General features: G+C 42.0%; 1 protein-coding gene across 2 annotated transcripts; it reads right to left on the bottom strand.

Moving 5' to 3' along the window:
- Positions 1-744: 744 nt before the first annotated feature.
- On the bottom strand, positions 745-17,928 carry IYD (iodotyrosine deiodinase). 2 transcript variants are annotated; one of them, XM_016149129.2, is made up of 5 exons: positions 17,690-17,928; positions 9,990-10,181; positions 7,953-8,112; positions 4,442-4,598; positions 745-2,593 (listed from the first exon to the last, which is right to left on the bottom strand). In XM_016149129.2, the coding sequence occupies exons 1-5, from the start codon at positions 17,865-17,867 to the stop codon at positions 2,411-2,413; spliced, it is 870 nt and encodes a 289-aa protein (XP_016004615.2). In that variant the 5' UTR covers positions 17,868-17,928; the 3' UTR covers positions 745-2,410. The 2 variants fall into 2 exon arrangements, with proteins under 2 accessions (XP_016004615.2, XP_016004616.1); XM_016149130.2 differs by lacking the exon at positions 9,990-10,181.
- Positions 17,929-23,103: the final 5,175 nt, after the last annotated feature.

Raw genomic sequence — 23,103 nt, 5'->3', positions numbered from 1 at the left:
ATATATACATATATATGTAATATATGTATGTATGTATTTTGTAATCCCAAATGGTAGTGTATTCAAAAGCTGTATCAAATATCAACCAATCTTAATGTTAACCTTTCAGAGGAGAATCTTCATGCCTTTTACCATCTTATTCCAATTTCACCAATTTCTTCAACCTTCCTTCCTCTCCCCTCTTTTTTTGTTATATCCAATTTATCTCTCAAGTTCAAAGTTATTTGTCCTTGAGAAAGAGACTTCTAATGCCTACCCACATCTGGATCTCCTCTCCTTCCAAGCACAGAAGGATGATGTTTCCCCGACCTCTGAGAAATTTGAATCCAAGTCCGTCTATGCTGTGCTCTCTAGACTGAGTCAGTATTAATTCCATCACTCAAAGAGAAAGCTGGCTGCATCATGTCCCAAATCTGTGCCTTTGCACCGTCGTTCAGCATCCATGAGAAACCAAGGCTGTGTTTCCGGATGTGGTGGCTAGGCCTTTGTAATCTTTTGCTTTAGGCCCGCTAACTCATGTGCAGTCTAGGCTTTCTCTTTCCTCTCAAGTGGCTCTGTGTTTGAATGGCTGTACTGGGACCCCCACCACTGGCCAGTTCCCTCTCCACCCCACATCCCAAGAGGCAAGGTTCTCAGCCCCCCTCAGCAAGGTGGACCAAAACTAGCAAAAAAGCTCTTTGCACTCAAACAGTCTCTAAACATAAGAAATAGAAGAAAGTTTATAACTTCAACTCTTTGCACTGTGATGCCAAAGTATGTTTATTATTTTGATATTTGGAACAGAGAGTATCTTTCTCCTGTTAAAAACAATATGAAGTACAGTGGTTATGTTCCCATGACAGCCCACATAAGTCTAAGAAAGCCATGTGTAATTAAAGCAGCGCTCACTTACAATAGAGAGTACAGGACAAATACTTATCACAGTACTAATGAATTAACCTCTCTCCAAGCCCCCCAGATAATAAACAACTAAGAATTTTTTTTTACAAAAAGAATCGAAATAAAATGTAAGAAAGTCCGTATTTATTAAAATGTGTGGACTTGGGGAAAAGCATGTTTAGAGAAAAATTAAGATACAGGTAGAAGACTTTGGAGATTCTAAAAGAGACTTGTAGGTTCTTCAAAGGACTTCGGAGGTTGAAAGCACAGCTTCTTGTAATATCTAATTATATTTTGAGGCGGGAAAAATTCTTCCTTTTTTCTGATACAGATTTGTCACCAGCTCTGACTCTTATCAATGATACTAAGGGGGCTTTTCTTGCACTGTATGACTCACAAATGGAATGAAAGGAGGCAGGAGAGATTTTCTGAAAAGAACTGAGTAAAAAAAAAAAAAAAGATAGAAAGAGAGAGAGGGAGAAAGCCAGTGCAAAGGGATAAAGAGATGAGTAGAGCTGCTTGGTGAACATTTATTCAAGCTACGAGTGTGCCTGTATGGACAGTCCCTTTGGAAGGAAAGACTGGAGGTGACAGTTAAAAGACTAGGTCTGGCATTCCCAACCTAGCACCTGTGACCCCATCAACGCTGAATGGCTCGACTGTCATCTGGAGTGAAGGCATAAGTGTGTTTCATAGGGTGGAGTAGAAAAGAGGGAGACGTGGTTAGTGCCGTGGGTGGAAAACGGTTCTCTTCCAGAAAAAGAAAACGTGATGTAGCGTCTGCCGATTGCAGTGGTGTAAATACCCCACCATGAGCAATTTCACGCTACAAATGGTTTGATCACTGACTCACAAAATTTTTAAATATTTAACAATCAGCCTCCATGAGCTGATGTGAACTGGCTCCAGCTAACCATTTATATGTTCGAATGGCTGCCAGTCTAACCCGTCTACTCAAGCATGCACTGTTCTGGTCTGTGAGTGCGATGTTTTAATTATTTCAATGTTTACTTACTCAAATCCAGCAGAATATCCATAAATTTCAGTAAAAGGGCGCGACTCAAAAGCACATCCTTTGCCTAAAAGCCACCAGACATTTAAGGGCAGAAGTCGATCTGATTAGTCTAAGTTTAAATTCAAGAATCATCACATAGCTGAATTCTTGGGACTATTTTAAATTTTCTGATGACTCCTTTCTGTATATGAGTTTTTTAAAAAAATCATCAGTGATTTTTCTAGGACAGTTTTATAAAACTTAAAAACCAGAGCATGTTCTTAGTCAAATTCTAATGCATTTCCGAAGTGGATGAGAGCGTACCTGTTGACCTCTTACTTTACATATTCATTCAATCACACCTGTCTACTAGAAGCAAGGATTTCAAATTCAAAGTGCTGGAGAGTGTGGAAAGGTTTCCTGACCCACAGAGTGGCCATTCCTGTGAAGTGGAGTGCTGGGGAGTCCTAGTGGCCAGAGAAAGAGTGTCTCATCGACCCAGCAAGCCGGGCCGTCACCTCCCTGCTGGTCTCCTGCCTACACGGTCACCATGATCTGATCCAGAGGTTTCCGTTTTAGGTCAGGCACCGTGGCTTGTTTGCTGGGGTACCCCACAGGGAGCAGCATCAGCAGCTTTTCATTCGTGGGGCGGCTCAGGAACAGTTTCAGACGGGGGCCGCAGTTGAGAGGAGTAGTAGTGACAGTCACCAGTCCTGCATTCTAAAACAGGGGAGGAGAAGAATACTTTTTAAAGTCAGCAGGCGAAGTCACGGCTGTGTTCCAAGCCTGGGGAGGATCTAATGTCTATTAAACCAGCTTTTTCCTTCATTTCCCTGAAGGTGGACGGCAGAGCAGCTGGCAGCTCGGGCACAAGTGCCTCGAGTCTTACTTGCTCTCCTCAGCCTTCCCAGACACCACTTTCTTTTCATCAAACAGTGGGAAGCGTCTCAAAGAGGAAGAATACCAGTCTCCTATTTCATTATTGCTTAAGAAATAGGAATTGTTATTTCATGGAAAGAAATTTGGGGGATTTAACTACACCACTAGAACGGCAATAAGCAACAGGCGATTCCTATGGTTTTACATCCAGCCAGGCGGGCAGCGCATCTTCCCAGCCGAAAGTGCCTGTGTCCGGTGTTAGGGGACCCAGTGCCCAGGGGGTATGTTGGAGGTAAAAGAAATACTCCATTGACCTCTCTCCAAGCCCCTCCAGATAATGAACACCTAATAAAAATCCCGTGTACCTTCGGGACACTTCCCCTGCGGGCCCTCTCCATCCCCCGCCCCCTGCTTTTCCAATCAGATCATCACCCCGCAAGGCTGAGCAGAAAGAAGTTCTAGAACTGACTTTGAGAGCCCTGCGTGACTCAAGTCACACTATGCAGTCTGTCCAGATGGAAGCTTCAGAAAGATTTCTCTTTCCTCCCTCACAGACCATGACCTACACCGCCTTACGGAAGCTAGAGGGCAGCAAACTCAACACTATGGGGGAAAAAGGTCGCAGGTTTGAAGGCACAGAAGCCACTGTGAAAAGAGCTCGTTCCAGGACTAACCCACTTCTCCTGGGACCCGAGATGGATGGAAGTCCCTGTGGTCTGAGGGGGTACAGTGATGGTGTTGTTTATCATATACAGAATTAGGAAAAAAAAAAAAAGTAAGATGCCAGCTCTTTTAGGACAAATTTTCAAATAATCTATTCCTCTTTTGTATAATATTTTGCAAGATGTTTTCAGCATAAAAACTTTTCTTTGACATAGTGAAGAACCACATAGTGTTTTGCAATCAATTGTCCCTTGACAGCGTGATCACTTGCTCTTAGAGTCTTGTTTGCTTTATTTGTGTTACATGTTTACCGTCTCTCTCCACCCTAGGACCTCAGTCCTCCCCCACCCCACCCCCACCCTCCACCCCCCGGAATGTATACTTCATGAGGTGACTATTTCTGGTGCCTCCCAGGACTTGTCACATAGAAAGACCTCAGAAAACATTTGCCAAGGGAATGAACTGAATCACGGGAAAGGCATACGTCGGTCTGCTCTGTTTTGTGCTTAGCGTGGCTCTAGCTATGGTGTAGCTGGAATTTCTTTAAGCACATCTTTCTAACATGAAACAATACAAACTCAACTCCTCAGGAAAGATGCTCTAGGCTAGAGTCCTTCTTAGAGTGTTATAACCATCCCATCGGCTCAGACAATAGTAAACGCAATTAGGGAGCCAGTCTCTGAAACGCTCAGGCTCTGAAGCTCTTCATGCGTGTCTGCCAACCCCCTTGAACTTCACGTCGTTACAGATCAAGGCAAACACAACAGCCATCTCTCAGACCCTGAAATGACACTACAAGTGAATTTCCAGGAAGAACTCCAGCTTGTTGAACCATCGTACTCACCCGTCCGGGTTTTCAGAGTCAGTTTTCACATCAGAGTTACCTTCCTTAGGAATTCAGCTTCAGATAAACAATTTCCAAATGTCCCTGAACTCGGAGCTCATTTGAAATTTGCTAACACGAGCACCATTGGGCCCCCAAGAATCACATCTCTCTCTCTCGGGCCAGGTAGGAGGGTAACATACCTGCAAGGCAGCTAAGAGGATGCCGCAAGCAATGGAAACACTGATCTCGTTGTAGTAATGGACCTTTTTTTGGCCATTTGCAGCAAAACCATGTACTTGCTTGAAAACGAGAATCAAAACAGGAGCTGTGTCCAAGTACTCTTTAATCCAATTGGTTCTGAAGTGGAGAAAAAAGATATTCTGGAGAATATTTGCTTTTAAGAATTTTTGTTCTCTTTTTACTATTTTAGCTTATTTATGTTAAAAACATATTCCCTTGTCTTTTATGTTTAAATTGAAAAAAGGCAGCATTTTTGTTCATGTCATATTCATCTTTTTCTATCCAAGTTCAATAAACAGGTATTGATAAGGGCCTAGTAGGGCAAGGCACTGGAAATTCTGAAAAATGCAAAGATGGAATAAGTCTGATTTAGCAAAATAAAACCCGGTAAAAGCTATTAAAGAAACATAAGCCAAGTGCATGGGGAGCCCCCCCAAAAAGATTGTTAATTTTGAATAGAAGATTGGAAGAAGATTTCCAATGTTTTCCTTGAAGGAGACCACCGATGACCAAAGTGAGGAAGCGGCCCTGGGGAGGGCTTCCTAGTGAGATGAGTAAAGGCAGAGTGAGGACAGAGAAGGCTTGGCAGAAGCCTGACAGGCTGGAGGATGCGGCATGTAGTACGGCGCAGTGGATTGGCAGGTTACATACAGGTTTGGCAGGGGCCTGGACTTCATTTGATAAGTCGTGGAGAGTGATCACAAGCTTCTGAGAAGCATCCCATGATCAGATCCATTTCAGGAAGAGGCAGATTGGTGCAGGCAAGGGACCAGGCCAAGGGGGGACCAGACAGGAAATGATGGCAATGGCCTGGGAGAACTTGGGGGGAGGCGTGGAGGCAGAAGCTGACTGATCTGATCTAGGGGTGTGCAAAAGAGAAGAAAAAGATGATGGTGAAGTTTAATCTCAGTTACAGGTAGGCAGATAGTAACACCGTTTGCTCAGTTATGGAGAAGAAGAAGGGAATTTTTGTGTGAGTGGGAAATAATTCATGTGAGTTATAAATGTTGAGTTTAAATTTTTGCTTTCCAGCTAAGAGCATATCTTTCTCTATTCTATTATCTATCCCATACCTTTCAGCAAAAGTGTCATTCTAACACAGATATATATATATATACACACACACTCATGTAATGCTGTATATTGTAATTTTCTCTTAGGATATATTGTCATTAAGTAGCAAGACATCATTCATTTCATTTTTAGCCTTATTACGGTTCACTGTTTTAAAACGTACTAAACTCACATGTGTGTTTTTCTATGATTCTTCTTCCACTATTAACTTTTATAGGTTACATTTTCAAAGTTTCTTTACCACACTGCAACGTGCTTAAGTACATTCAACAGTTATCAATCCTTTTCTCCTAAAGAGAGAGCATGTCAATGGTTTAGAAGATAAATTCTTGAGTCAACTAGTTGTGCTATGTTGGGAAAGTTGCTTAACTTCTCACAGTTCAGTTTCCTCATGTGTAAATGTACATATGGTATTGTACACTCACTTCATACAGTTATTGTAAGGGTGAAATCAATAAAAGTACTTAGAATAGTACCTAGTACATAGTGCCATGTATGTTAGCTAGTATTTTTACTACTAATATTATTTTACAATGAAAAATTAAATTTTTTTAAATACAGATGAAGATTAAGCAATTTACCTAGTTTAAAGGTAAGTTATAATTGTTAACAATTTTTGGACTTACTTATTTTGCCTAGGCATATGTTGATATCCAATATTTTGGGTTTGTTCTATCTTGCAAGAATTTATTATGACATCATATTAGAACTAATAAAGACAGCAACTCACAGGCCTATTAAGAAAAGGGCAAGTAGCGCCTTCTGCCTGGGATAAGGGACTCCCTCCAGGGAGCAGGAAAATAGGTCTGACATGTAGATCGGGTCTAGTTTTTAGACCAAATCTTTAATGACAGCGATAGGTTTCATAATTGACTCAAACAGGATGTCAGGATATATGTTCATTTGCAATTCAATTTGCCAACCATTCACTCATTTACGTACTATGTCTCAGCACTACGCTAGATGACGTAATACGTAATGTAAGACTTTCTTAAACGAGAGCTCCCCGAACCACTAGAGTTTTTATGTTATATGTGTGTGTGTACATATTGTTTGTGGAAAAAAGCCCGCAACTTTAATGGGATTCTCAAGAATGCCTTGGTATGCAACAAAGATCTCTGAAATGTGGCCTATAAAATGAGAACAAAATGAAATAACTGATGAACATATGATGTGGTCACGGCTACGTGAGATGCGTGGAAGGTGAGCACACAGACGAGAGGGCAACTAATTTTGCCTTTGTTGGGAAAAGAGGTAGGCGACTGATGGCCTTGGGTAGGCACTGGGCACACCCAGAGCACAGGGTCTCTCTAAGAGCAGAAACTCCACTTTTACCCACCCCATTTTTTTTTTTGATGAATATACAATAAAATTGTTATATCTGTTATTAATACCCCGCACTTGTTCCGGAACGTGGTAATTAGCTACTACTCCATAAAATGTCCATTTTGATAAGGAGGAGGATGGAGAATGTAAAGGGCATCAAATAAACAGTGATGGAAGGAAACTAGACTTCGGGCAGTGAGCGCACAAAAGACTACACAGATGCCATGAAGTTGTACACCTGAAATTTATGTAATGTTATCAATCAATATTACCCTAATACATTTAATTTTTAAAATTCTTTTTAAAAGACAAGATTTTTAAATCTTAGGGGAAAAAATCGTGCTCTGGGGACAAATAAATAAAACAGGAGCAGAGCCAAGAGGTCCACTTCACATCGCCCCAGCCCTAGCTACTTAAGGAGAAGTCCCACGTGAGCCCAAGACTGTCACCCTTTTTAAGGTTCATAGCGCAGTGAATAGAACAAAAAAAGCAGAGTAAGGGAGAATTTTCCCTCCATGCCTGTCTTTGAGCTGGGACATGAGTCTTCTGCCTTCAGACTCAAAGCAGAATTATTACTCACACCATTGACTGTCCTGCTTCTCAGGCATCCGGGGTTGGACTGAAATTATACCATCTGCTCTCCTGGGGCTCCAGCCTGCCCCCTGCAGATAGATCTTGGAACTTCTCAGCCTCCTTAATCGCCTGATTTAATTATTTATAATAAATCTTTCTGTCTGTCTCTCCGTCTGTCCGTCTCTCTCTCTTCATTCATTCTGTTTCTCTGGAGACCTCAGACTAATGTGCTTAGAAAGAGTGAATAAACGCCCAAGGTCTTGCAATTGAAAAACCAGAGCTAAGATTTGAACACAGACCTGATCCTAGCCAGCATTCCCAACCGCTCCACGATAACATGCGCTCAAGGCAATACAGTGGCCAGTCCTGCGTCAACTTCCATAATTGCTTCTAGAGGTAGAATCAAACTTCCAAAAAAACAAAACCAGGAAACTGAACTCATAGTTATTTCATTCTAAGAAGCCAAACTAGACATCCTAAATTCTGCAACTTCTGTACCTCAGTTTCTTCAGGTCTGAAACCCATTGGCGTCTCATCCTTTTCAAATAGTTTATTTCCTCCTCCTGCTCGATGATCTCCCGAATCCGATGCTTCATTTCTGGGTCCTTCACGACCACAAAGGTCCAGGGCTCCGTGTGTGCCCCACTTGGGGCTGTTCCTGTGACCATTAAATTAAAATCAGCAATGAAAACTGCAGGAAAATGTGAGACTGTTATTTAAGAATAAATATAATACTTGCTCAAAATACAGTTGGATCATCTGGCAAACTAAAAGCTTGGTGGTAGGTGCTGGCTGTCTCTGCCAACTGCATTTCATTCCCCGTCACTTTAGGAGTCTCCACACCGATGGCCTGAGATCAAGGTCAGCAGGTCTACAGCTGTGGGAATTTATCACTGTCCTCTCATTATATGCGATAAAATGTAGGAACTGTACCACGACCTCCGAGAGAACTCGGAGGGCAAGTTCTGACAGCCCAACTTCTCGAAAATGTCATTTTTGAAAAAGAATAAAGTTATCGAGTTGATTGGAAATGGTAAAATAGTTTTTAGAAATACTCTTCGAAAGGCAACTAAACTATAAACTGTTGAGCACCGATATTCAAAGCTCTGAGGTGTGGCGCTGTGGGGTTTCTGGTCTTGCTGGGAACACACAAGATGTCTTTGCTCCAGGCACTAAGTACACTCAGCTGTGTGTCTTCCAACTCGCATAGGCTTCGGGAACACCAGTCTACACCACGACAAGCCCCAGTGTCCCGGACAAACCTTCACAGTGCATCACAGTGCCCAAGAAGCTTAAATTCGCTTTAAGATTCCAGCTGGAGCCTGGGCCAGCTTCTGATCTGGATGTCATCCCTCTGTCCTAGAGATGGGCCACCGTTCCTAGGAGTTCACCCCAATGACCCCCTGGTGGAATATTTCAGAAGCAACAATTCTTTTCTTCCTGGTGAGTAATTTAATGGCTTAAACGCTACATGAGGAGAGTCAGGCTGGCCAGCCTTGATGGGGTTCTTGTTTGCTCTCCCCACTACCCATGGTGGAGGGGGCTCAATGAATTGTGAAATGCTTTAGCGAGTCAAAAACTAAACATAAAGCCTAAATTCCTGATCAGAGCAATTCTAACTCACTTTGTACCTTTGTTGTTTGTCCACTAAATATTTGTGTCATTAACATAAGAAATAAATTGTTCCCTAATGTTTTCAATTATGCTAAATTTATCTGAATGTCATATGTACACTTACACATATATAGATACAGATATAGACACAGAAGAAATTTAATAACTTCAAATAGTTAGACAATAATGCATTTGTATTCTTAACTGAAATGTTCATTTTAATTTGGGCAACGGATTTACGATGGTCAAGCAATAATTTCTGCAAATGAACTTAAATGTGATTTATACAAGAATAAGACCGTAAGCAAGAGATTCTCAAAAAGGGTCTTTCTCTTATATTTCCTGTCCCCTTTACATAATTCTCATTTTTTTTTTCCTCTGTGGAGATATTACTTTACACTGAAAATGGGTTTTCTCCAATTTGGTTTACTTTGCAAATTCACATGAGTAAATCTGGTAGTTCATTAGAATACAGTACTAGAGCATTATGTTATATAATATAAGAAATTTGGTTCCAAAAAGAGAAGTGTGTAAATGAAGTGAGAAAGAGAGAGAGAGAGAGAGAGAGAGAGAGAGAGAGAGAGAGAGAATGTTTAAGGGGAGGAGAAAGAAAGATGCTTCTCTTTTAGTGTATAAGAGTTCTTGGTAATTTTAGTTTTTAATAAAAGTTCAAAATGTTGAGTAATTTCAGAAATTTTAAGCTGTTGTCACATCTGCTCCCAAGAAGTTCGTAATAGTCAAAACTTTGTAGAAAGTGGAATCATTATGTTTCTTGTAGTCAGTCAACACCTGGGTAAGACTTTATAGGTAAGCTAATCATCCTAGGCTTCATTCACTGTGTTTGATTTTCAACATTGCTCCAGTATTATCACAGCAGTAATGCAGCTAATATTCTCAAAAGCCTAATATGCAGTTACAGACCTGCTGTTCTGATGACATTACGAATTACTTCCATTGGGACCTGCTCATTACTTATAAATCTCACAGATCGTCTTTGATTGAGAAGTTTATAAAATTCCTTGGATCTCTTAATCATTTCCTTCTCAGGATACCGAGTGTGGGAGAACGGGACATGTTCAACAGTTATCTCTGACTCTTGCAATGCATCAGTATCTGCAAATAAGAATAAGAAAAGTAGCAAATTAAATGGTCTATCTTGGGCCCCCCATCCTCTATTAAAGTGCCCACTTGGATTTTCTTCCAAGTGTACTTTACTCTGCCTTTACATAATAAGATCACTTCTGTTTGCTAAAAAATAAAAAAACAAAACAAAACAAAAAAACAATAATAATAATAAGTAAGTAAGTAAATAGATAAATAAATAAATGGTCTCTCTTGGCCATGAGGTGAGGTGGCCCCTGGGGAAAAGGAGATAAAGTTCTTAAAAATGTTTGTAATGAGCTCAATAACATCAACAAAAAATGAGAATAGATCTACAGAATCTTGACCTCTGATCTTGACAATCCTTCAAACTCCAGACTGATTATAAATCAAGAAAAAAATTTACCTATACAAAGATGAGGAATATGAATTTTTGTTAATGGTAAACTAGCTTATTTGAAACACTCTCTCATCATCTGAAAACCATTAAGATCACTTTAAAAAAAATTTTTTTAAGTCTTTTAAAAATCATTGTGTTGCTGACAACATAGTAAGAAATTCTTAGGCTAAAACTAAAGGGAAAATATAAAACTGCAGAGGTAAATAAGCACAGAGGCTGCATTTTCCCTGATTGTACTTGCTAATTTCTAAACATTTAAATTTTCATTTTTATATTTTTCAGGAATCAAGAGAGATAAGAATCAAAGCTCAGGCCCATACACAGTGAGGAGTCTAATAAGCTGGGACTCAAGACTACATTCTTAGGGAAAGAATGAATCCTAAATGAATCAGGCCCTAAAGGGTTATACTATTTTGGTGGTCCCTGCCTCAGACTTACACATGGTGGTCCTACCAGAAAATATTCCTGTTGCCCAGCAGAAGCAATTGCCAATATACTAATAATCTTAAATATAATTACCAGCAACCCACGAAATACAGCCAGGTATACGAAGACACAAAACAACCTGAGTAAGAAACGGCAGACTCAATTTTTAAAAATAGAGTCAAATGTCCAAAGTGTCCAAATATTGGAATTAGCAGCCTCAAAAGATGAAACAACTATGATCACTAGATATGGAGAAAAAAGAGGGCAAATTTATATAAATCTGTAGGGTATAGAAAAGGATAAAAAGTGACATGGAAAATATGAAAAAATAGAACTTTTTGAATGGAAAAATAAAATAATAGGATTAAAAACGTAATGGATAGGTTTAATAGCAGGTTAGACATAGCTAAAGAAAGAGCTATCAACTGGAAGATAACTCAGAAGAAAATATCTAGAATGGAGCAAGAACCCGAAGATGGAAAACCTAAAAGCAAGAAAAAATAGAGTAGAATGAGAATGGCTAATATACATCTGATGACAGGAGATAAGAAAGATGTGGCAGAGACAATATTTGAAGGGATAGTACCTGAGATTTTCCCAGAACTAATGAAAAATACCAATTCTACATATTCAAGAGGCCTAGTCAATTTCGAGCAGTATAAGAAAAAGAAATCCACACCTTTTATAAATAAGTATAAAATATTAGAAGCAGCCAGAGAACAACTTTACCTTAGAAAGAACAACAAGAAGAAATACTGAAATCCTAGCAGCAACAAGAATAATTGCTTTGAATATAAGTGTATTAAATGCTCCTCATACAGGCCGATGATTTAAATTTTTAAATCTTAATATATTTCTTCTATTAAAGTATAGTTGACACACAATATTGTATGAGTTTCAGATGCACAACATAGTTATTCCAAGGAACTGTACAAAATGAAAGACTCTTACAGGCAGAATGGAGCAGGGACCAAAAAGTTATACTAAGCCAAGAAGCAGCTTAATTATTTCAAGTTCTCGTTCCCTTAGAGAATGGCAGGGGCCTATTAGGCAGATGACCTCACTAGTGCTGATCAGATGATTTCTGACTGGCTAGTTTAAGATTCCATTTGTGGGAGACCTGAAACTGTAATTAAGTTTGGTGATGTGGGGCTTGCCATAAATGACTTCGTTTTGTGCCTGTTACTTATTTTTAACACATCTAAAACATAAGAAAACAGAAAGATTGAAAGTAAAAAGCTGGAAAAATTATACGTGCATCTCATAAGTATCTCAGATAAAAGCAAAATTATGGTTAAAGGCATTATTTAGGCTAAAAAGAATCACTTCATAAGAAGAAAACTATTATAATATTAAATTATAAATGATAAAATAATTCCGGGTGGAATTCACTCTTCACTCCTAGGTATTTGAGGATGGAGAAAAGGAAGGCAGGAGAGAATGCTCCTGAAAGAGGAGCTAACTTCAAAGGGACTGAGAACCCAACTATGACGCCAGCAGGTACTGTGGTTTGCTTACAGCTCTCAGCGAAAAACTCCTTTTTACACTTTCGTAGTTGGGGCAGTTTGGGCCCAGACTATACACAGTTAAGGAGAAGGCCCAGTTACTAAGTTACAAGGAAGTAGGTGTGATGGAGGAGTGGCAATAAACACCTGTCAGCTTTCTAGTACTGGATGCCGAATCAAACCAAGAAGTCATCAGTACCAACCTCGAACCTTATCAAATATGTCAAAAAAGACTTTCAACACCAACCATACTTCCTATACCATTTGCTATGAAGCCTGACAATCTCTGGAGTCAGTAAGTGGTAAATGAGCAAATGCATGAAATGCTTACTTAACTGTTTGAAACATAATTTACCTGCTCTTAAGATCCACTCAGCCAGTATTTATCTAAACTAAACGTCGGCCAGGTGCATGACTAAAGGTCGGCCAGGTGCCAAGGCATGCACCTGGCAATTTCTGCAGCTTCTAAAGTCCAGGGCAGCCACTTGGCTCCTTCTGTAGAGGAATGAAGCATTTGCTGCCTGTGCCTTATCAGCCGGGCCATTATCTCTGAGCAAGGCAGACAAGTGGCCTAATCACTTCTGGTTCGGATTGTCCCTCAGGGCTCGCTGAGCAGTGCAAAAGGTCTACCTCCTGCCTAGAGAAAGAGACAGGCCAAGCCAGGCTTGGAGAGAAAGCACTGAAGGACCCCCCCAGGGCAGTGAACCAATACAAACACAATACTGAAGGCACCACTTCTATCCCCTTGACCTCTTGACTGCCCCCGAGGAACGCGGCCCTTGCCAAGAGGAAGGCGAACAGCCTCTATCAACTCTGCGTAGCAGTCCTGGCTCCACTCTAGACCAGCCAAATCACTCTGGGGGATTTATTCAAGCCGCGAAGTCCACGTATTCCTAAACAAATGCCCACTATTGTGGTCCGCTTCGTAACATGCGTCCTGAGCTGCCACGCTCGGGGGTTGCTATTGACATGAAGCGCAACTCGCCTTTTTTCCTTGCTTTCCTGCCAAGGAACACCACGCTGCCCCATAATTAGGTTTAATGGGCAAGTAATTCTAGGTCACAGACTCTTCTTTAATGTTTAACCGAGAGGCGTTTTTGGCTGCATCTCCACATAAGCAGCCTTTGTGTCCTGCAGTTCTACTTCGAAATCTTTGCAAATGGGCCAAATAGTTTCTAGCTATGAAACTCCCTGCAATATTTTGGGGAGCTTGAGGAGCAATGTTTACGAAATCCGAGGGAGATACGGCTCTTGCAGGAGACAGATTCTGAAGGCGGCGATGGGACCAGATTCAGGACTCAACACCTGGCCCGTGAACACCTCTTTCCCAACTTCCCCAGCCATCGCTCTGCTTCCCACGTGGCCTCTCAGTCACTCTCCTCCCAAGCTGCCGTCTAGAATGACTACATCACTGGCAGCTGTGGAGGTGGATGAACCCAACCAGACTCCATCTCAAAGGCTCCATCCAAGTCCTCTCCCTTTCTTAATCTTCCCTCGTCTGAATTTACCTGTCCATTATCCTGAAACCTAAGGTCTACAGGATTCTTGGTCAACCAACCTTTTAAATTAGCCATATAAAAGTTTTCAAGGGTGTGTGTGTGTCAAAGGTAAATGATAAAATGCAGATACGAAGCTGAATTTATTGCTTCCTACATCAAAGGAGAGCTATGCTGGTCAAGCTCCACCTCTGTGAGCTGAGTAGAAAGCTGACCTTATTTTTGTCAATGGTGCACCGGTAAATCAGCTCTCTGAGGGGAAAAGAAGAGCCCTGGCTTATAGCACTTGCCATTCTCCAGGGTGTAAACACTCCATCATGGCCTGACTTTAAGCTACTGATGATTGAATAAGCATCCCACAAATTTCCTGAATATTTAACTGGTTCTGGCTAATCCCCTAGGGCAGCTCTAGCATACTACTTGGTTGGGAAGCATGGAGTTCAGGGATTGGTGGACTTCCAGGTGTGTAAGAAGGCTGACTTCCTCTGCAGAAACAGTGTTACTTAGCTGAGGTTGTTGATTGATTGGCGTTCAGAGAGGCTGGTAGTGGAGTGAAACCATCCACAGATGGCTGGTTTTCAGAAGCAAGAGGCTGCCACTGATTGACTTGCTAAGCTTTTGCTGAGATGAGTCGTCATTGATCCATCGAGCAGGTTTGCAATCTGTTCCGATAGCCGCTTGTTACCATGGGTACATGAAAATCTGTTCATCCCCAAGGTTGTGGGAACATTTTTATTCTCAGGCATTACCCACACTAGATAAAAAATTTTAACACAAGCCTTCCTTGGCAGTGACTGGACAACCTGGGATAATCAAAAATTTAGTTGTAATAAAAGTTTTAGGATGGCCAGTGAAGCTCGCTGAAGAAAAATCCCCACCACCATTAAAACGCACATGTCTTACGAGATGGGTTCCCTGTATCTTTTCCTCCTGTTTCCGTTTGCACGAGCTTCCAAGAACCTGTGCCTGACTAGAGAATTTTTGTGCAGGATCATTTTTGGTTCATATGAGGGGAGCAAGCTGAAGTATTCACTTTGAGATAAATATCTGTAACTTCTCCTCCTTAGACCTCTGCTGCAGGAAAACAGGGAAAGTGCATGACTGGTCCCTGAAGGGTGTCTGTGTCCGACACCAAATAAGCGCGGCCCCGCTCGGCTCCCCCTAACACCCTCCACCCCCCACCTGCCCACGCGCATGCCGATTCCCTCATCTACGAACGTGAAATAGGAATTCTTTGTAAATCAGACCTGGAGCAGGTCGGACTGGCGCCCATCTTTTCCTTAACTCACCCTAGAAAGACCTACGATTCTTATTTTACTGATTCGTCTCTTACTGTTAATTTTCAGAGGCGTGTGGATCTGGTATCCATTTGCCATCATCAGAACCATCTCCACGTTTCTTCGGTCCTGGAATCCCTTACCTTCTGCAGTTATTCCCCGCTCAGAACCAGCGGTGGGTCCTCTTTGAGGCCGTGTCTACCCACCCAGTGGTTAGGATCTGGGACTGGGTAGCAGAGGAGACTGAGTTTAAACGTTGGTTCTCTCTGCCACCTGTGTGGCCTCAGTAGGTACTGCTTATATAAACAACAAAAAATTTCAGCAAGAGACTGTGAACTTCATATTCAGGCCAGATTTGTCCATAGCTGCTGAGGGGGCCACTCTATGTCGGATTCATTCTTCCTTGTGAGGAATAAAGAATGAAAAGGTAGAGGATTTGGGGAAATGAATGATCAGGCATAGAACCAGAACAGAGCCATATAGCTTTGCTCTGCGTCTCCAACCTCCAGGCCCAACCCCATTTCTCTGACTCCCCACAAACCTTATCAATCCCTCTTGTATCCCCCAAACTCTTGGGCCTTCAAATCTAGTGGCCTGTCCTCAATACACACCACCTCTCAGTTCTTAGGTAATTTTTAACCCTGCTGGCCATCTCCTGCGTCCTCTGCTCCAAGCCTTTCTCCTATTGGAAAGCAGCCTAGCAAACTGGCTATATGCCTGGACTCTGGAACCAGACTGTCTGGGTCCTGGCTCTACCACTACCTGCTTGGGAAGGTGACTTAGCTTATCTGAGTATTGGTTTCCTTGTCTGTAACATGGAAATAATAATAGTGCTTATCTCACTGTATTATTATGAAGGCTAAATGATTTACTATGTGTAAAATGTTTCACTAGATACAGTGAGTGCTATGTGAGGGCTTGTTATTATTATTATGATTATCCTGGTACTCCTTTTTCTTTATTTTCTTTTCTGCAGGGGCACCCCGTCCCCAAGTTCTATCCTTAGTCTTCTTTCCAGCAATATCCCTTTAGCAAATGCATTGGTTTTCCAAGTTCCAAGTCCCACCCCTATGCTGGTGACTCTCCAATCAGTAACTGCAGCCTGGATCCCTCGCCTAGACTCCTCTCCTTTTCTGCCTCAACACACCACTATCTTCTCAAATCTCACACATCCTAAACTACCCTCATCTTCTCCTTTAAATCGGACCCTCTTCCCTCACCTATCTATGATAACGTCCTTCTGACTCGTCCAGCCCCCAAATCTCACCCTCCCCTTCTCCCAATATCCAATTTACTGCCAAATCCTTTTGTTTTTCCTTTAACTTCACCCTGATTCACTCCTTCCCCTGCATTCCCACTGCCTCCACCATCCAGGCCATCTTTACCAGAACAAACCATTACCCACCTTCCTAATGGACATCCCTTTGGTCCAGGGCAGTGCTTCTCAACTGGGTGTAACTGATTCAGGTAGAATTTCCTTCATTGTTTCAGAGTAAGATGCAGCCCTGCTAAGAGGCTGTCCGGGCTTGGCCCCTCTGTGGGACCTTCAGCATCACTGGCTCCCAGCACTGAAAGCCAGCTAGGTATGCCCCGAACCCACATCCTGAGATTAGGACAACTCAGGATACACATGAGCACACACATGCACACACATATACACACTGCCACGTGCACACACCTCCAGGTGGCCTCTGTTGGCAGGCAGGGGCACCACTAGCCCAGCTGAGAATCACTGAGCCTCTTCCAAATCGAATCCATCTCACAAACCCACATCAGATAAACCTCAAACTCAGATTACCCAAGGTTCCTCAAGAACCTTTTCCTTCCTGCCCACCTCCCTTCTCACTTCTCCTTTCTCGGGTCAGCCATGCCCTGGCCTGCCTTCTCCACCCCATTTCATATTACTCCTTTACCCGATCAGCTCAGGACTTTGACCTTCACAGGGTCTTTCCCAGGGGTTTGGTCCCTGCACGTCTGCTCTTTCTCCTCCTCATACCTGAGATGTCTCCTAACCCTTGCTATTCACGTCCTATTAATTCACCAAGCCTGGTTTTCCTAACTGCCCCACCACACCCCCAAGCCTTCTTGAAACACTTATAATCGTTCCACCTGGTTCCTCTCTATTACTCTCTAATTGTTGTCTGTTTATTGCTTTGTCTGTTGAACTGGACACTCGGTTTCAACAGCTTTTTACTGAGTATCTAAGAATGAAGGGGAGTTGGTGCCACCAGGTTACAAGCTGACCACCCGAGAGACATGATCGGTCCCTGTCACATGCTAATTTGTTTGTACAGTAGACGTTGCTGAGGAAACTGACCAGCATCTGTTTCTTCCCCTCCACAAGCCCTGCCGTCAGCCCTCGTGCATCACGAAAATGCAAAAGTTGGGAACCAGACAGCATCGCCCATGTCTTTACCTTCTTCCTCTTGGTGGAGGCCAGTGCTGTCCTCTAAGTGGGCGTGCACACAGGGTCGAGCCTCTGCCTGGGCTCTGGGCTCCTTTTTTCTTCTCTTGATACGTCCAGCAACATTTCTAAAGATCGGTACAATCAGAATGCAGACAATTGCTCCCAAGACTGGAATCAGGAAAAACATGGCCGAGAGAAGGACCCTGAACAGCGGCGTATACGCTTGCCACTCTCCGGTATTTAAACAAACGGAACCGGAATGGGTGAGGCCGGGACACGTAGCGAACAAAGTAAACTCTGACTCTGCGAGGACATTGCCAAGGAGCAAAGATCACAGCCGTGTGCTTCGGGCTGTGTTGGGAGTTCGGTAGCGCGCAGGTGAGTTCACTTTTCAAAATCGTGTATTTAATCGGTGTTTTCTCAGACAATAACTGCCAGGATCTGAGTAAACACTTGGATGTACTAGATCTTGCAGCAGGCATTTAATAGTCCTCTCTGTATAGTTTCTCTGAGAGTTAACAATGTGTCTTCCACTTGCCCGAAGCTAGGAATCACCTGGAGAACTCGTTTTCAAAAGAATAGATTTCCAGACACCAATTCATAACTACTGAAAGAAAACTTCCAGGAAAGAGGCCTGATAATCGGCTTTTTAAAACAGCATGTTTGTGAAACACTGCGCTGAGGTTTTAGTGTTTTTAAAAAATGAAGCCTGAGCCAACTTTACATAGAGTGAAGAAATTATGTTTTGCATCAGAGAAAAATGTCGATCCATGAAAAGTGATTCAAAAAGAAATGAAAATGACAGCTTGGCTAATTATGCAATAACTTAAATGCTATTGTTTTAATGTCTTAGTTTGGGCTGCTTTAACAGAAGTACCATAGACTAGACAGCTTAAATAACAGAAATTTCTTTATTGTCCTTCTGGTGGCTGGGAAGTCCCAGATTAAGACGCAAGCTGGTTTTGTTCCTGGTGAGAACCTTCCTCCTGATCCACAGATAGATGCCTTCCTGTTGTGTTGCGTGGCAGGGGAAGAGATCATCTCTCTCCTGTGTCTTCTTCTAAGGGCACCAGTCTCACTCACAATGGCTCCACCCACATGGCCTAACCTGCTCCCAAAGGCCCACCTCCGACACCATCACAGTGGGGGTTTGGCCTTCAACATATTAATTTGGGGAAACTGAAACATCCAGTCCATAGCAGCAAGGTACCGAATTGTGTATGATATGATACCATTGGAATAAAACAGAGTGGAAAATATTCTATATTTGTATCTGATTGTATATTAATATTGCCTGAAATACCATAGGATGAATTTAAAACAGTGGTTACATTGGGAGTTCTGTCAGTTGTGCAATTTCTTGTGGATCTGTATTTATTTTTAAATAAAAAGTTAAAAAAACAACAGTAGTTACTAGTTTGGGGGGGGGGGGTATGGTAATTGGATAGATATGGGACAAGGATGGGAGGCAGAATTTTGACTTCCGTGATTATTCTTAGATTTCTAGGAGACCATCCCCTTCTGCTCCATGTGAATTCCTGCAACACTCGCCCGAGCCTAACCGAGTGGGTGTTCACAGCTGTTCACAGCCCAACGGTATCTCCACGGCCAGGTCTCGCACCCATAATAAAGCCAAGAGAGTAAAATCCTTTATAGTCATCACCAAGCATTACCAAAAAGCTCTTGATAATATCACAGTTTCACATCAGTTTTACTTCCGAAACAGAGCTTGTGATGTGGGGACAGAGAGATGCCATATGGCTGAATTTTGGCCCAAATACACCTCCCTTCTCAGTAGTTCTAAAGCATCCTGGGGTCGTTGTCCCAACACAATCTGAAGTTAGAAGGCGGAACGGGTAGATGCCGTGGAGGATGGTAGGAGACACTTTTACATCATTTATCATTATAATTTGTCTGTTACTCATTTCAGATTCATTGGCCATTTTCATCATTTCATTCCCACTGCTGGTAGAAAACTAATGCTGCTATCAAGACAATACCACCGCTTCCGTTTCACAGTGGGGGCTGTTAGAATTCTCTCTCTTGCCCTATCCCTGGCACCCTCAGCATGTCCCCGTATCAGAGGAGAGGCGTCTGGGCCCGAATGTGGGCCCCTTCTTGCTGGAGTCCAGCAAAGTGTCCCATCTGAGGTGACATGCACAGTACAGGCCACCTTCGCAGAAGGGCATCTTCAGCCTCCCCGCTGCCTCTGCGTCCTCTGAGCCCAGATCACAGGGCCCTTCGATTGGCCCAACTCAGCCAATCTTCATGTGCCTTTTGAGTGGTTACCAAGCCTCCTGGGATATTCTCCTGTGGATTCGGAGACTAGGGGAAGGATTGACTATCTCAGGCCTCTCATTCACCTTACATATGTCTATATTATTTGAATTCTTTTCTACCAGCATGTATAACTTTTTGGTATCTTTTTTACTGTAATAAAATATAATAACATAAAATTGACCATTCTAGCCCTAAATGTATAGTTCGGTGGCATCAAATACATTCACAGTGTTGTCACCCATCACCACTATTTCCAGAACCAAGTCATCCTCCAAAACGGAAACTCTGTAAGCATTAAGCAATAACTCCCCACTTTCCCTGCCCCCCCCCCCCCGGCTAAGCTCTAACCTACTTACTGTCTGTATGATTCCAACTACTCTAGATACATCGTATTAGTGGAATCATTCCATATTTGTTCTTTTGGTTTTTAAAATTATTTTAATTTTTTTCAATTATAGTTGACATTCAATATTATATTAATGTTAGGTGTAGTGCAGTGGTTAGACATATAACTTATGAAGTGATCACTTTGTTAACTCCAGTACCCATCTGACACCATGCATAATTATTACAATATTATTAACTGTATTTCCTATGCTGTCCTTTACATTCTCATGACTGTTCTTTTGTTAATGGCTTGTTTCACTTAGCATAGTATCTTCAACGTTCATCCATGTTTTATCACATATCAGAATTTTATTCTTTTTTATGGCTTAGCATGTGCCATTTTTATAACTGAAAAATACTTTGTGATGTTTTAAAGATCATCACAAATATAATACAATACAGTATGATGAATACTATGATGGACGTGTACACAGGGTCCCTCATTCAGTCTGCCACAGGACAAGACCCCACAGAGGACATAAAGTTTTAACTGAGTTTCAACAAACTCAGTGTCTTCTAGGACAGTACAACTCAAGGAGCTGTACCAGAATGTAATGAATGTACTATTTCCATCCTCAAGATGTTACAAAAAAAAAAAAAAGAAAGAAAAAATCAGCTGACCTAAATAATATGTGTTGTGATGATGTAGTTGATTTACCTGAATTTACATTCTAGCACATGCTCTGTATCTCATTTTGTGACTGACAATCAGGGTGGATGGACTGGCCAGTCTTCAGACCACATTGTGAATGGCATCATTCTATAAAATCCATTTTCCCAAGACACCCATATGATTTTTAACTTTCATTGTTGATGTTAAATCTGATTAGCCCTGTCCCCATCTTCTTCCTGCTTTCTTCATATCCTGCGATTGTGTTTGCGGGGGAAGTCAAATGATGTGAAAGAGGATTTTCTAGAAAAGAGACTTCTCGAGTGGTGAGTGAGGTAACACAGTTCTAATGATTCACACGAGCAACCTGTTATCAAGCATTTCTATTAAATGCTCATTTAGCAAGTGTTATAGCAAGTGTTCAAGCTTGAGATAGGATGTGCCTGTGACTATACCATAATCTTAGTTTAAGTGTGAAGTTGAGGGGAAAACAAGATTCAAAAATGTTTTTAAACCTAATTATCCTCACTTACACAAAATTCACACTCACTAATAGTATCAACGCCATCAAGAGTTTCATTATATATATTTATTACATATGTACCTAATTACCCAGAGGCCGTATGATGCAAACATGTATGTTGCCACGTGCCAGCACTGTGTCGATCCTTTATCTATGTTATCGCATTTAATCCACAAGATGAGACACTTTATAAGAAACTTTACTGCCCCCATAATCCCATTTCTGGTATATACACAAAAGAATTGAAAGCAGGATCTCAAAGAGACGTTTGCTCACCCTTGCTCATGGCACCATTTTCCCCGATAACCAAGAGATGGAAGCAACCCAAGTGTTCACGGACAGATGAACAGGCTAAACAAAATGTGGTATATACAGACAATGGACTCTAATTCAACCTTAGAAAGGGAGGAAATTCTGAAACATGGTGCAGCGCAGATGCACTTCGAAGACATGCTAAGTGAAATGAGCCAATCGCAAAAAACAAATGTTGTATGATTCCACATATATGAGGTACTCGATATAGTCAATTTCATAAAGACAGAAAATAGAACAGTTGTTGACTGGGACTGGGGAGGAAAAAAAGAGTTATTGTCTAATGGGGACCGAGTTCCAGTTTTGCGAGATGAAGAGAGTTCTGGAGATGGATGGCGGTGATGGTGGCAGAGCAGTGTGAACGTACCTAGTGCTGCCGAGCTGTACACTTAAAAATAGTTAAGATGGTAGATTTCATGCTGAGGATATTTCACCATACTTTCTGTTAACATTTTAAAAATAATATATAAAAAGAAACTCCACTGTCCTGAAAAGAAGAGAAAATAGAGAGCTTTCACACCATGACCAAGGCACGGGAAATGAGTCAAAATAAGATTCTCAAAGTGTGGTGCTGGGTGACTGCCATCAGCAATCCTGGGGATTTGTTTGAAAGGCAGATTCTCAGGCTCTTCCCAGGCCCTCTGAGTCAGAAACTCTGGGCGTTGGCCCAGTAGGCCAGAGTTCAACAAGCCCTCCAGGTGATTCTGATGCTTGCTAAAGTTTTAGGCCCACTGGGCTCAAGGAAATTCTCTCTCCTCACATTCCCTACTTTACCCCAAATTCAGATTCTCCAAGGCCAACCCCTCAACATCATCCAGAAGAGCAAAGTATTGTGTACATCAAATGCTTATTGAAATTTTTTTTTTCTACATGGGGTCTCAATAAAGCATAGGATCTTGCACACAATAAACATAAATTCACAGGTGTAAGAATGGAAGTGATATTTTAAAAACCGTATTGAGGAAGATTCATCTGGCCACAAAATCAGGTGTCAGAAAAGGCTGTGGCGAGGAGGACCGAAGAAAGAACCATCGCAGCGGTCGGAGAGCTAACAGAGGTCTCATCTGGGGAGAAAATCGTGGGACTGGGAAGCGGAAACGTCTGCATAAAATTTGGAGGTGGTGGAAGTGAAACAGTCTGGACATGGAGGCTACAGAGTAGAGATCGAAAATCACGGCCCTCCCTTTCCGAGCAAACCACGTATTCCAGTCCACATTTTGTTTCACTCCTTACTTTCCCTGGAGAGAGAGTTTGGATTTCACAGCCTTATTATTTAACCCCGGTGAGCATTTAGGTGGGGCCGGCAATGGG

Source organism: Rousettus aegyptiacus, unplaced genomic scaffold (assembly GCF_014176215.1).
Source record: "Rousettus aegyptiacus isolate mRouAeg1 unplaced genomic scaffold, mRouAeg1.p scaffold_m13_p_1, whole genome shotgun sequence".
In the NCBI taxonomy this organism is placed as follows: Eukaryota; Metazoa; Chordata; class Mammalia; order Chiroptera; family Pteropodidae; genus Rousettus; species Rousettus aegyptiacus.
Note: the sequence above shows the minus strand (reverse complement) of the source record. Positions and strands in the feature narration are given on the sequence as shown.